We start from the raw sequence: 11536 nt of genomic DNA on the forward strand, positions 1-11536 counted from the left end.
CCTCACAGCCTAGATCGCAATCTTCTCAATGGATCTGCTCTCCAATCAGCAACAGCAGAAATCCGTCAATCCCAAGGGTCAGGTTTAAAAAAACATCTAAGAGAACTCTATTCTCTTAGCTGAAAAATCACAACAGCCTTCTCTATCTGTAAAAATAAAGGCCCTTATTCGATGGTGGGATGGAACCCACCAAAATTAATCTCATTAAACCTAGTTACGTTGATCAGGGCTTCTTGGCTGGCTATCAAGTTACAATCCACCATGATCTAAAGCAGTGGTTCTCAACCTTTTTAATGCCGCAACCCCCAACCGGTCGTAAGTCAAGGACTACTCAACCGGTCGTAAGTCGAGGGCTACTCAACTGGTGCTGCACCGTTTGCAGAAGGGAACTTTTGGCGGGCTCAGCAGGGCAGAGACAGCCTGGACAATTCCTATTGGCTTTGGAAAGCCAATAGAATTAGACTCTATTCAAGAGAGTCTATTCTATGGGCTTTCAAAAGCCAATAGAATAAAAGGGAGTAGCACAGCTAAGGAAAAGGGGAAAAAAATGGTGGACTGCGTTGTTTGGCGACCCCCGTGAAATGGTCGTTCGACCCCAAATGGGGTCCCGACCCACAGGTTGAGAACCACTGATCTAAAGAGTGACACAGATGTATAAATAACTCAGTTGAGGAAGGGCATTTTGAAAGTCAGGGATGAAATAAAGTGGCATTTCCGGCATTAGCTGATGTATTTCTTCTCTTGTTGTCGCCAAACTTTCAAGCTGCTGCCCAAGAAACGTTGATGGACACAATATTGGATTGTGCAGACTCTTGATCTGCAAAGCCTCCATTGCTTAGGCAGCCGTGAAGAAGTAAAATAGATGTACCCAAGAGGTAGGAATGGATGAGCACGGAGCAGAATTCCAAATATGGGAGGTGAGGGTGTGGATGCAGGGACATGGGCACACAAGACTGGATTTGATGACACTCACATGGTCAATCTCAGAACTGACCACTCCCTACGTGGAGAAGGGTGATCTGGCACCCTTGAAGAATGCTTTAGAGTCCAACATGCAAGATGTGGTTGAGTTGGCAAATATGGAGCGTATGATACAACCATTCTTGGATCTGCAGACCTCTGCCTGCAACCTTAGGTAGATCCTGTCTGCTCCATGCGACAAGGGCATGTAGACCACAAATGGTCCAACCAACCATGGCTTTTGGGTCCTTCAGTGCAAGTCACAGTTCTGCGTCCAGGCAATTGGAGGGCTGAGTAGAGACTGGGTAGAGCAAGGACATGTGTTCAGCCCCCTGGATGGGCAGCTTGTGGCTGGCGTAGTGGTGGATGACCTCTGGGATGTTGTTGAAGGGCGGGCTGTGCTGACCCAAGACAAATTTGTTGTCCTCAGTCTGCAGGAGTTTCATGTGAAGGAACCCTTGGCTGCTCCTAAGGAGAAAGAAGAAGATCCTGTGAGAAGGATGCCAGCCATTCCCTTTTAGCAATAGCAATAGCACTTAGACTTATACTGTACATACTGCTTCACAGTGCTTTTACAGCCCTCTCTAAGCGGTTTACAGAGTCAGCCTGTTGCCCCCAACAATCTGGGTCCCCATTTTACCGACCTCGGAAGGATGGAAGGCTGAGTCGACCTTGAGCCGGTGAGAATCGAACTGCTGCCAATGGGCAGAGTCAGCTTGCAATGCTGTTTTTTAACCACTGCCACCACAGCTCTTCATAGCAATAGCACTTGGACTTATATACCACTTCACAATGCTTTACAGCCCTCTCTAAGCGGTTTATAGCATCAGCATATTGCCCCCAACAATCTGGGTCCCCATTTTACTGACCTCGGAAGGATGGAAGGCTGAGTTAACCTTGAGCCGGCCAAGATCGAACTGCTGGCAGTGGGCAGAGTTATCCTGCAGTGCTGCATTCTAACCCCTGCGCCACCACAGCTTTTAAGATTGTGATACCTCCCCTTACAGACAGGAGGAATCTTTCGCAATCACACACTCACTTGAGAGAGAGGGAAAAGGCATCGTGGCTACTTTCACTGTTCCGAACCAGATAACTCGCTTCCCGGCAAAGTCGGAGAAGACTCTCGGCATCCACCCGACTCAAAGTCCCATGATACCACCTGCACAGAAGAGATTCCTTTTTTTTCCTTTCTTTCTTTCTTTTTTTTTAAAATGTATTCAAAAATTTAAAATACAAATCTCCCAAAATAAAAAATAAAAATGCAAGCAAAAAACCCCCCACAAACAAAATGGATAAAATGTTCAAAACAAATGGCCATTAAAAAGAAACAAAACAACCCTCAAACACATATGCATATATATGTATATGCAAAGAAGAAAATCCTGTACACGGGCCGGGGTGTCTCTGGAGGATGAGGTGGGTGGTCTCTAAATCAGCCTACTTACGCTTGGCTCTCTAGTGGCAGTGCAGGATTGACATATTCGCCAAAAGGCACCCCAGCCTCCGGGCTCAGCCAGCAGGGGGCGCTCTTTCCCTCTAGGCCCGCCGGCACAGGGTTTTTCATTGTTGCACCTTGGAGCAGAAGCACATAACAAATGTGAAAGGAGGAGCAGGAGTTGTGGGACACGGCTGCAGGACCAGAGTGAAAGGCAGGATCAGGCCCAGGGGGGGGGGAATTATGGGAGGGGGGAAATATAGCTGAGGATGTGGCAAAGACGGGGGAGGGGTATCTGCAGTGGGATCAAGAGGATTGTTACACTTGAGGCCCCGCCCCTTTTGGACACATCCCAGGTTGCGATAGAATGGAGTGAGGAGGTGACTTTCCCATGAGGAAGGGGCTGCATGCCAAAGGAGCGAGAGGCAACTCAGCCCAGATATTTTGTGGGAGAGAAAGCGGGTGAAGACAGCGTCTCCTCAATAGTTCCCAGAGTATATCGTAGAACAGTGGTTCTCAACCTTTTTAATGCCATGACCCCCAACCGGTTGTAAGTCGAGGACTACTCAACTGGTGCAGCATCGTTCGCAGAATGGGACTTTTGGTGGGCACAGCTGTCAGAAGCCCGGAACCGGGTCGTAAATAGAGCTGGGGAGGTCCGTTGTAAGTTAACTCTGAATGATTGCTAAATCGTTGTTAAACTGTTCATTAAATGAACAGTTGATGGTGCAGTTGCCATTATGCCAAAAACCTATGCGCTCGGTGATACTATTTCAAGGGCTGTCACACACAAACACCGTTGTTCACGCAACCACCTTACTCACTATGGATTTCCAGGGGACAGGACGAAGCAGAAGAGTCCGGAGTGCCGGGGCTGGCATTCTGGAGGCCCCGGGAAGCATCTCTGGAGCTGGTGCTTTGGAGAAGAAGCTGTTTCTCGGGCTCTGACGGGTGAGTTGAACCATCCAGCTGTCCAACTGGGGGAGGCCACAGCAAGTCCTTGATCCCTTCCATGTCCACTGGGTGAGCCATCAGGAGAGAAGAGAACCATTTGAGGAGGGGAGGAGGTGGGCTGGCTGGATGAAGAGGTTCAGAGAGCAGGAGATCACCTGGGATAGGTAGCCTAGTAGTGACGATGAGTGGGAGAAGACCAGGTGAAGTCCAATTCTCGGGGCCTCTCCCACTCAGATGATGGGAAAAAAGGGGGAGAGAATCGGCGGGGCGGGGGGGGGGTTCTGTAGACTACGGGCAACTGCATCTTGCAAAGGGGGTGGGGGGAGGGCTCGAGGAGGGAATGAACAAATTGATGGAAGGGGTTTGGCCTCCATTTTATTCCTGCTCTGATCTACACCTAACCCGAGCTGCCTCATGAGAGAGAGAGGGAGGGAGGAAGGGGACGAGGGGGACAAGGAGGAGGAGGAGATGAGGAGAAGGAGGAAGAGAAAGCAGAACAGAGGGGGAGGGGGGAGGAGATGAGGAGGAGGAGAAGGAGGAGGAAGAGAAAGCGGAACAGAGGGGGAGGAGGAGGAGGAAGAGGAAGATGAGGAGGAGATGAGGAGGAGGAAGAGAAAGAGGAACAGAGAAAAAGAAGGAGAGGAGGAGGAGAAGGAGGAGATGAGGAGGAGGAGGAAGAGAAAGCAGAACAGAGGGGGAGGAGGAGGAAGATGAGGAGGAGGAGGAGAAGGAGATGAGGAGGAGGAAGAGAAAGAGGAACAGAGGGGGAGGAGGAGGAGGGGGGGAGGAGATGAGGAGGAGGAGAAGGAGGAGGAAGAGAAAGCGGAACAGAGGGGGAGGAGGAGGAGGAGGAGGAAGAGGAAGATGAGGAGAAGGAGCTGAGGAGGAGGAAGAGAAAGAGGAACAGAGAAAAAGAAGGAGAGGAGGAGGAGAAGGAGGAGATGAGGAGGAGGAGGAAGAGAAAGCAGAACAGAGGGGGAGGAGGAGGAAGATGAGGAGGAGGAGGAGGAAGAGAAAGCGGAACAGAGGGGGAGGAGGAGGAGGAAGAGGAAGATGAGGAGAAGGAGATGAGGAGGAGGAAGAGAAAGAGGAACAGAGAAAAAGGAGAGGAGGAGGAGGAGGGAGATGAGGAAGAAGAGGAGGAGGAGGAGGAAGAAGAAGAGAAAGAGGAACAGAGGACAAGAAGGGGGAGGAGGAGGAGGAAAGAGCAGGGGAAGGGACTTGGCCTCTGTCCTTCCACTGGTCTTTATGGCACAAACTAATGGTGGAGCATCTCATCCTGCCTCACCAGCAAAGACTCTGGAGATCCGCTCCTTCTTCCACTCCCAGGGCTGGTCGTACTCCTCTGGAGGCCTCTCATCCTCTTCGGGCAACCACGAGTAGCGGCAGGAGACAGCAGGCTGAGAAGAAGGCCGGACCTCTGGACCCGCTTCGTTCTCAGGGGCTTCGTAGGGAGTGTCGTACAGGTGCAGAGGCTTCTGGGGGGCCAGCCCCTCCTTGGACCCCTCCTTCTGAACCTCTAGGTGGCAAAGAGGAAAAGAGGGTCCACTTGAAGACTTCCCCCTCCTTGTTGTACAGGCAGCACAACACCAACTCTCACCTTGGAAGAACATGAGGAGGAGGAGGAGGAGGAAGAGGAGGAAAAAAGGAGGAGGAGGAAGAAAAAAGGAGCAGCAGCAGGAGGAGGAAAAGAGGAGGACAAAGAGGAGGAAGAAAAAAGAAGGAGCAGGAGGAGGAGGAAAAAAGGAGGAAGAGGAGGAGGAGGAAAAAAGGACAAAGAGGAGGAGGAGGAGGAAAAAAGGAGGAGGAGGAGGAGGAAAAAAGGACAAAGAGGAGGAGGAGGAGGAAAAAAGGAGGAGGAAGAGGAGGAGGAGGAAAAAAGGAGGAAGAGGAGGAGGAAAAAAGGAGGATGAAGAGGAAGAAAAAAGGACAAAGAGGAGGAGGAGGAGGGGGGAAAGAAGGGGAAGGAAGAGGAGGAAGAAAAAAGGATGACAAAGAGGAAGAGGAGGAAAAAAGGAAGAAGAGGAGGAGGAGGAGGAAAAAAAGGAGAAGGAGAAGGAGGAGGAGGAAGACTGGGACTGTGGGGTCCTTGGTGGTCTCTGAGCTTGATTATTTTCTTACAGATTTTTCATTACTCAACTAGAGACCAGCATCTGTGCACTGGCGATATTGCCTACCCGGGTCAGGAAATCTCTGCAAGGAAACACGAAGGACCCCACGGTCCTCCTAGCAGGGTCACGAAACGCCTGCAAGCAAGGAAGCCACCAAGCTCCGACAGCACCAAGGACCCCGCAGTTCAACCCTGAGCTACCAATAGCCTCTCCTGTCGGTTGAACACCCCCCCTTACCAGCCAGGGGTTTCTGGGCTTCGAACGGTTCCACGTAGCCTTCATTTTTATCCCTCTGCTGCTCCTGCGCCTGACGGTGAATTTCTTCCCTCGTGTCGAATGGATCCGAATAATCTTGCAGAATGGTCATCTACAAAAGGAAAGGACCCTTTAATGCAGAGGCCTTCAAACTTTGGGGCACCAAGGACCGGTTCTGTGGAGAGAGGTTTTTTCCACGGACCGGAGAGTGTGTGGTTTTGTGTACTGCCTGCATTCCACGGATAGGGCTTTGCTGGTTTGTGCGGACCGGTTGCTGGCATGCCACGGCCCGGTACCGGTCCACGGCCCAGGGGTTGGGGACCCCTGCTTTAATGGATCCAGCCGTAGCAGGAGAATAGCAACTTTGTGTAGGGGACAAGGAAGAAGGATCCTCCAAGCCAAGATGCGTCCATGTCCTTCACTCCGAAGGTCCAATTCGACTTATTTCGCCCTGGCCGTGCTGGAGGATTTTGAGAGTTAAGCGAGAAGCAAAGTCACTTGTCCACCCTTTTCATTCATCGGCCACCCAAGGAGAGATATTTTCATTTTTTGCTAAAGTGGAAGCAGAATCTGCCGCACAGCTCCCAGAGACCGGTGAGGTCCCATAGATTGGGCCTCCTTCAGGTCCCGTCGGCCAGACAATGTCGGCTGGCGGGCCCTCGGGGAAGGGCCTTTTCTGTGGTGGCTCCGATCTGGTGGAATCAACTTCCCCCCCCCCGAGGTTCGAACTACTCCCACCCTGCCGGCCTTTAAGAAAGCCGTTAAAACTCTCCTGTTCCGGCAGGCCTGGGGCTGATGTCCCCCGGGGGGGGGGGCGGGATATGATCGGACATGCTGTATGATTGTATTATTTTATTGTTTTATTGTTGATGATTGTTTTAATTTTGTACGCCGCCCTGAGTCCTTTGGGATTGGGCAGCATATAAATAAAATAAAATAAAATAAAATAATAAAATAAAATAAAATAAAATAATAATAAAATAAAATAATAATAAAATAAAATAAAATAAAATAATAAAATAAAATAAAATAAATAAAATAAAAGAGCCAAGGTTGCCTACCCCTGATCTACAGGAACGGAGCACTTGTTTCTGCTTGTACATTCAAAAGAAAGGCCTGCAGACAGGATCCTTAAAATCTACTAAACCCCAAAGACCTACAAGACGCTAAAAGAGGGTTGCAACTCCGGGTTGTCTGTGCACGTTGTGTGAACAAGAAGTGCCAGTTCATCACTTCCAGCAACTGCAAGCAGGGAGTGTGAACCCAGCCCTGGTGTTTCAAGAAAGATTTAGCACCTGGCCAGGGGTTGTATTGTTTTTAGATCAAAGGCCCACCATATAAAGCATCTAAATACAGCGCCTACAAGGGGTTGCAGAGGGAGCTTTCGCCTTTTCTAAAATGCAAACAAAATAATTGGGGAATTATTTTTCCCGGCTTCTTTTCGCCTAACTCGTGTCATTTAGCAACCGCCTACCTTTATTTTGCTTTCCCGAGCCGCCCTAAAAGATACCACCCAAGCAGGGATTCCAGCCTACACACAACAAACGAACACACCTTTTCTACACGCATCCTTCAACCCCATCTGCCATCCTTTCAACCCCAACACGGAGACGTAAAATACACGGCAGACAGCCCTCCCAGACGCTTTCCCACGACCCACTCCATAGACCCTCGCCTTTAGCAGCGGCCCATGGAGGTTTGAGTCCCAAACGGGACGCAACCCCCCCCCCCTAAAAGAAGCTGGGGCGCCCCGGGATTAGCCCACCCCAAAGAACCCAAAGGCGGTTCTGTCGCCTCCGCGGGAGAAAAAGCCCCTTTCCCACGCCACCCCGGTTTCTCGCCCCGGCCGGGGGAAGCGCAAGGCGGGGGGTCTCCAGTCCTCCTTCTCCCCAGCCCCCCCCACGCCCCCCTCCCTCCCTCCCTCCCCCGCCGCCAGACCTGGTTCTCCTTCTGGTCCGGCGGCTCCCCCAGCCCGGGGGCGCCTTCCACCCGGACGAGCCGCCGGCGGGGCGAGCGGCAGCGGCGGGGGGCGGCGGGGGCCGGCGCGGAGCCCCCGCCGCGGTAGGGATCCTCGAAGTCGCGCTGGCGCTGCAGGCGGTAGGCGGCCAGCAGGTCCGGGCGCTCAGGTGCCGCCGCGTAGTCCGGCTGCGGGGGCGCCGGCTTGGCGCTGCGGAAGAGAAGGCGGTCGCGGAGCCAGCGCGCCATCATGCGGCCCCCCCCCCCGCCGACCTCCAGCCCCGGCCCGGCGCGGTGCGGGTCTAGCCGGCCGGCGCCACCATCCTCCTCCCCGTCCCCGGCTCGATGGGTGCGCGCTGCTCCGGCTTGCCTTCTCCGCCGCTGCGTCCTGGGTTGCCCGGGCAGGAGCCCCCCCCCCCCGCACCCGCCCGCGGAGCCCTCCCAGCCCGGATAGTCTGCCCGAAGCGCCCGGCGCCGTCTTTAAGCCCGCATCTTCCGCGTTTTACCTTGCGCCGGCAGCCCTTCCAGATGCTGCGGGACTGCAAGAACCGGCAGCCCCGGGCGGGCGGCTCTCGGTGAGGGATGATGGGAGATGTAGTTCGCAACGCCGGGGTTCCCCCCCCTTCTCTCCATCCTCCCCCTCCCCCCATCCCCGCGCTCAGCCTCTGCTCAGGGCAGGGCACGCGGAAGGAGAAAGCGCGCGTGGCGATCCCAGATGTTGCAGGCGTGCAGTGGCGCGGTGAACCGGCCATCGGCAGTGGCCGATGGAGGTTGGAGTCCCAAGTAGGGGGTCCATCTGGCTGGACTGGTCGGTCTGAGCTACCTAGGGCAAGGCGAGCCCTAAACAGAATACAGTCCTGAACTCAGGGCGCTTCGTTCTCTTTAAGGGTGCGTTGGCGTAACGTGTGAGCGAGCCAGCGAGAGAGACGGACACGTGTTTAGGCTCCTTTATGGCCGCGGTAGGCACGTTTATGCCAAAGCCACAGGCAGATAGACTCTACCTGGAGTGAAGCTCGACTAGATTTATCTGGAACGGTATATAGGGTCTCCTGCTTGGGGGGTGGACTAGAAGACCTCTAAGATCCCATCTTTGTTTATTCTGCATTCCGAAAAATGTTTTAGGCTTGCCAAGGCGTGATCGGATAACCCTTTGTTTCAACAGGCCTGTTGGTCACGTGTCCTACTCCAATTTGGGCACTGCAATCCGAACTGGGAGCCCTGAGCAGACGTCACTTATGAAAAAAGACACGCGTGTTCACTCCAAACGTGGTTTGAGTAAATCCTGCGCGCCTTTTTCGTAGGTGACGTTAGGCCGGGGACCTCGGTCCTTGCAGTTGCTTAATTTTCCTTGATAAATGTTTGGCGTGTTGTAGGAACACGCAGTCGGCTCAGGGCTTGGTGCAACGTGTGAACGCAGCCTGTCTCCGGAAGCAGGTTCCCCAAAGTGGGGCAAAATGAATTCGCGTGATTCTTACCCCCCCCCCCCGGTCATCTCGCTAGGGTATACTACACAATTAAACCAACATCTTTTAATTATAGACATTCTAAGAGCTCATTGACCTTAAATGGTTTAAATAATCTTAAAAGCAGCCAAATGCACGCCTCCTGGCAACAAACACGAAAATGCAGCCTGGGGTGTTCCAGCAAGCTTATAACGACACCCCCTGCAAATGCACCCAAAATGCACATTCAGAAGGAATTCACTCCGAATCTAGAACCGGAGTCCTGCTGGACCCCGAGCCCGCTTTCCATCTCGACCCTGGGCTTCATTGGTGACTTGAATTTTGCAGGAGCCCTTCGCTTTTCCTTTATTTCCGAACAATTCTTAAAAGCGAAGGGGAGCTTCTTTATAGTTAAATGTCGGAAATGCGAATTTAGAAAGCCGAAAAAGAAAAGAAAAAGAAAAATGAAGATACCCCTGCCGTGACTCGGATTCGAACCGAGGTTGCTGCGGCCACAACGCAGAGTACTAACCACTATACGATCACGGCGAGCCACCCGGGCGCTGGGAAAACAGCTCGGCATCCACCTTCTTCATTTCTACATTCCCTGACGTCATTGTCTCTTCGAATGGGGATTCACGCCTGTGTCGCATAGCGCCACCTTTGGTGAATAAGGTGAAGAACAGGATGGAAGGAACTAAACTGGATTTTTTGGACAATAGCCTTTAAAAATGACTTGCAGAGGCTGGCAATGGCTTTTAGACGCTTTCCACCTTTCCATCCCTGTAATGATTTTTTTCCCCTCTGCATCCTTAAGAATTTTGCCTGCCTAGCTTCGCATTTGGCTGCCCCAAAGAAGAGGGGGTCAAGCTATCCTCCAAAGCGCCTGAAGGCAGGACAAGAAGCAACGGATGGAAACTAATCAAGGAGAGAAGCAACCTAGAACTAAGGAGAAACTTCCTGACAGTGAGAACAATTAACCAGTGGTTCTCAACCTTTTTAATGCCGCGACCCCCAACCGGTCGTAAGTCGAGGACTACTCAACCGGTCGTAAGTCGAGGACTACCCAACTGGTGCAGCACCGTTTGCAGAAGGGGACTTTTGGCGGGCTCAGCAGGGCAGAGACAGCCTGGACAATTCCTATTGGCTTTTGAAAGCCAATAGAATTAGACTCTATTCAAGAGAGTCTATTCTATTGGCTTTCAAAAGCCAATAGAATAAAAGAGAGTAGCGCAGCTAAGGAAAAGGGGGAAAAAATGGCGGACTGCGTTGTTTGGTGACCCTCGTGAAATGGTCGTTCGACCCCAAATGGGGTCCTGACCCACAGGTTGAGAACCACTGCATTAATCAGTGGAAAGACTTGCCTCCAGAAGTTGTGGGTGCTCCATCACGAGGCTTTTAGGAAGAGACTGGACAAACATTTGTCCGAAAGGATATACGTGTAGGGTCCAGCTTCTTGGGCATGGGATTGGATTTGAAGTGGTCATAAGTTGAGAACTACCTGTACTGATGTAAAAGAAATGACTAAATGTGTCCTGTATGAGGTTGAGTTACGAGATTGACTAAGAAATCTTGTAACTGGGTGGCACCCAAGCGTAAAGTCTACCAGACATCATGGCACATAAAATCAACCCTAATGGAACTGCTGGGTTTGTACTCCAGGGATCTTGTTATCTCCACTGTCCAAAGTTGATAGTTATACAGTTGGAACCTACAACATGCAAATAAAATTATCCAAGGAAGTTTTGCTGCATTGCATTGTCCTTGAGTGAATATAGCAAAGCGCAAAGGTCATTCTTCTTCTGATTAGGTGTTCGTGTTGGTCCTTATCATTTTCTCAAATACCCATTGATGCTAATAGCTAGAACCAAGTAATATTTTTGCAAGCCAACGTGCAATTTTTGTTCATTCATAGGATTTGGGGTTCATTTGTCATGCCACAGCCTCCCAGAACAAGCCTGACAAATATTAGGTATGAATACTAATAGAAGTATGACTCATCATAGAATAGAATTAGAATAGAATAGAATAGAATAGAATAGAATAGAATAGAATAGAATAGAATAGAATAGAATAGAGAGGAGAGAGAATGGAATGGAATGGAATGGAATGGAATGGAATAGAATAGAATAGAATAGAATAGAATAGAATAGAATAGAATAGAATAGAATAGAATAGGAATAGGAATAGAGAATGGGTGAGAATGGAATGGAATGGAATGGAATAGAATAGAATAGAATAGAATAGAATAGAATAGAATAGAATAGAATAGAATAGAGAATGGGTGAGAATGGAATGGAATAGAATAGAATAGAATAGAATAGAATAGAATAGAATAGAATAGAATAGAATAGAGAATGGGTGAGAATGGAATGGAATGGAATGGAATGGAATAGAATAGAATAGAATAGAATAGAATAGAA

At 50.8% G+C, this 11536-nt stretch overlaps 1 protein-coding gene and 1 non-coding gene across 3 annotated transcripts; both read right to left on the minus strand.

Annotated features, from left to right (window-relative positions):
* Positions 1-518: 518 nt before the first annotated feature.
* On the minus strand, positions 519-8227 carry SHF (Src homology 2 domain containing F). 2 transcript variants are annotated; one of them, XM_039339490.1, is made up of 7 exons: positions 8178-8227; positions 5698-5827; positions 4638-4868; positions 3220-3414; positions 2406-2532; positions 2000-2119; positions 519-1428 (listed from the first exon to the last, which is right to left on the minus strand). In XM_039339490.1, exons 2-7 carry the CDS (start codon positions 5825-5827, stop codon positions 1221-1223), a joined length of 1011 nt encoding a protein of 336 aa, XP_039195424.1. In that variant the 5' UTR covers positions 8178-8227; the 3' UTR covers positions 519-1220. The 2 variants fall into 2 exon arrangements, with proteins under 2 accessions (XP_039195424.1, XP_039195423.1); XM_039339489.1 differs by lacking the exon at positions 8178-8227 and adding an exon at positions 7654-7923.
* A 1363-nt stretch (positions 8228-9590) lies between these two features.
* Positions 9591-9662, minus strand: TRNAH-GUG. Its single transcript has one exon. It is a non-coding gene; the product is annotated as a tRNA-His (tRNA).
* Positions 9663-11536: the final 1874 nt, after the last annotated feature.

This window comes from Crotalus tigris, unplaced genomic scaffold, assembly GCF_016545835.1.
Source record: "Crotalus tigris isolate CLP2741 ecotype Arizona unplaced genomic scaffold, ASM1654583v1 scf7180000017735.2152567, whole genome shotgun sequence".
NCBI classification, from domain to species: Eukaryota; Metazoa; Chordata; class Lepidosauria; order Squamata; family Viperidae; genus Crotalus; species Crotalus tigris.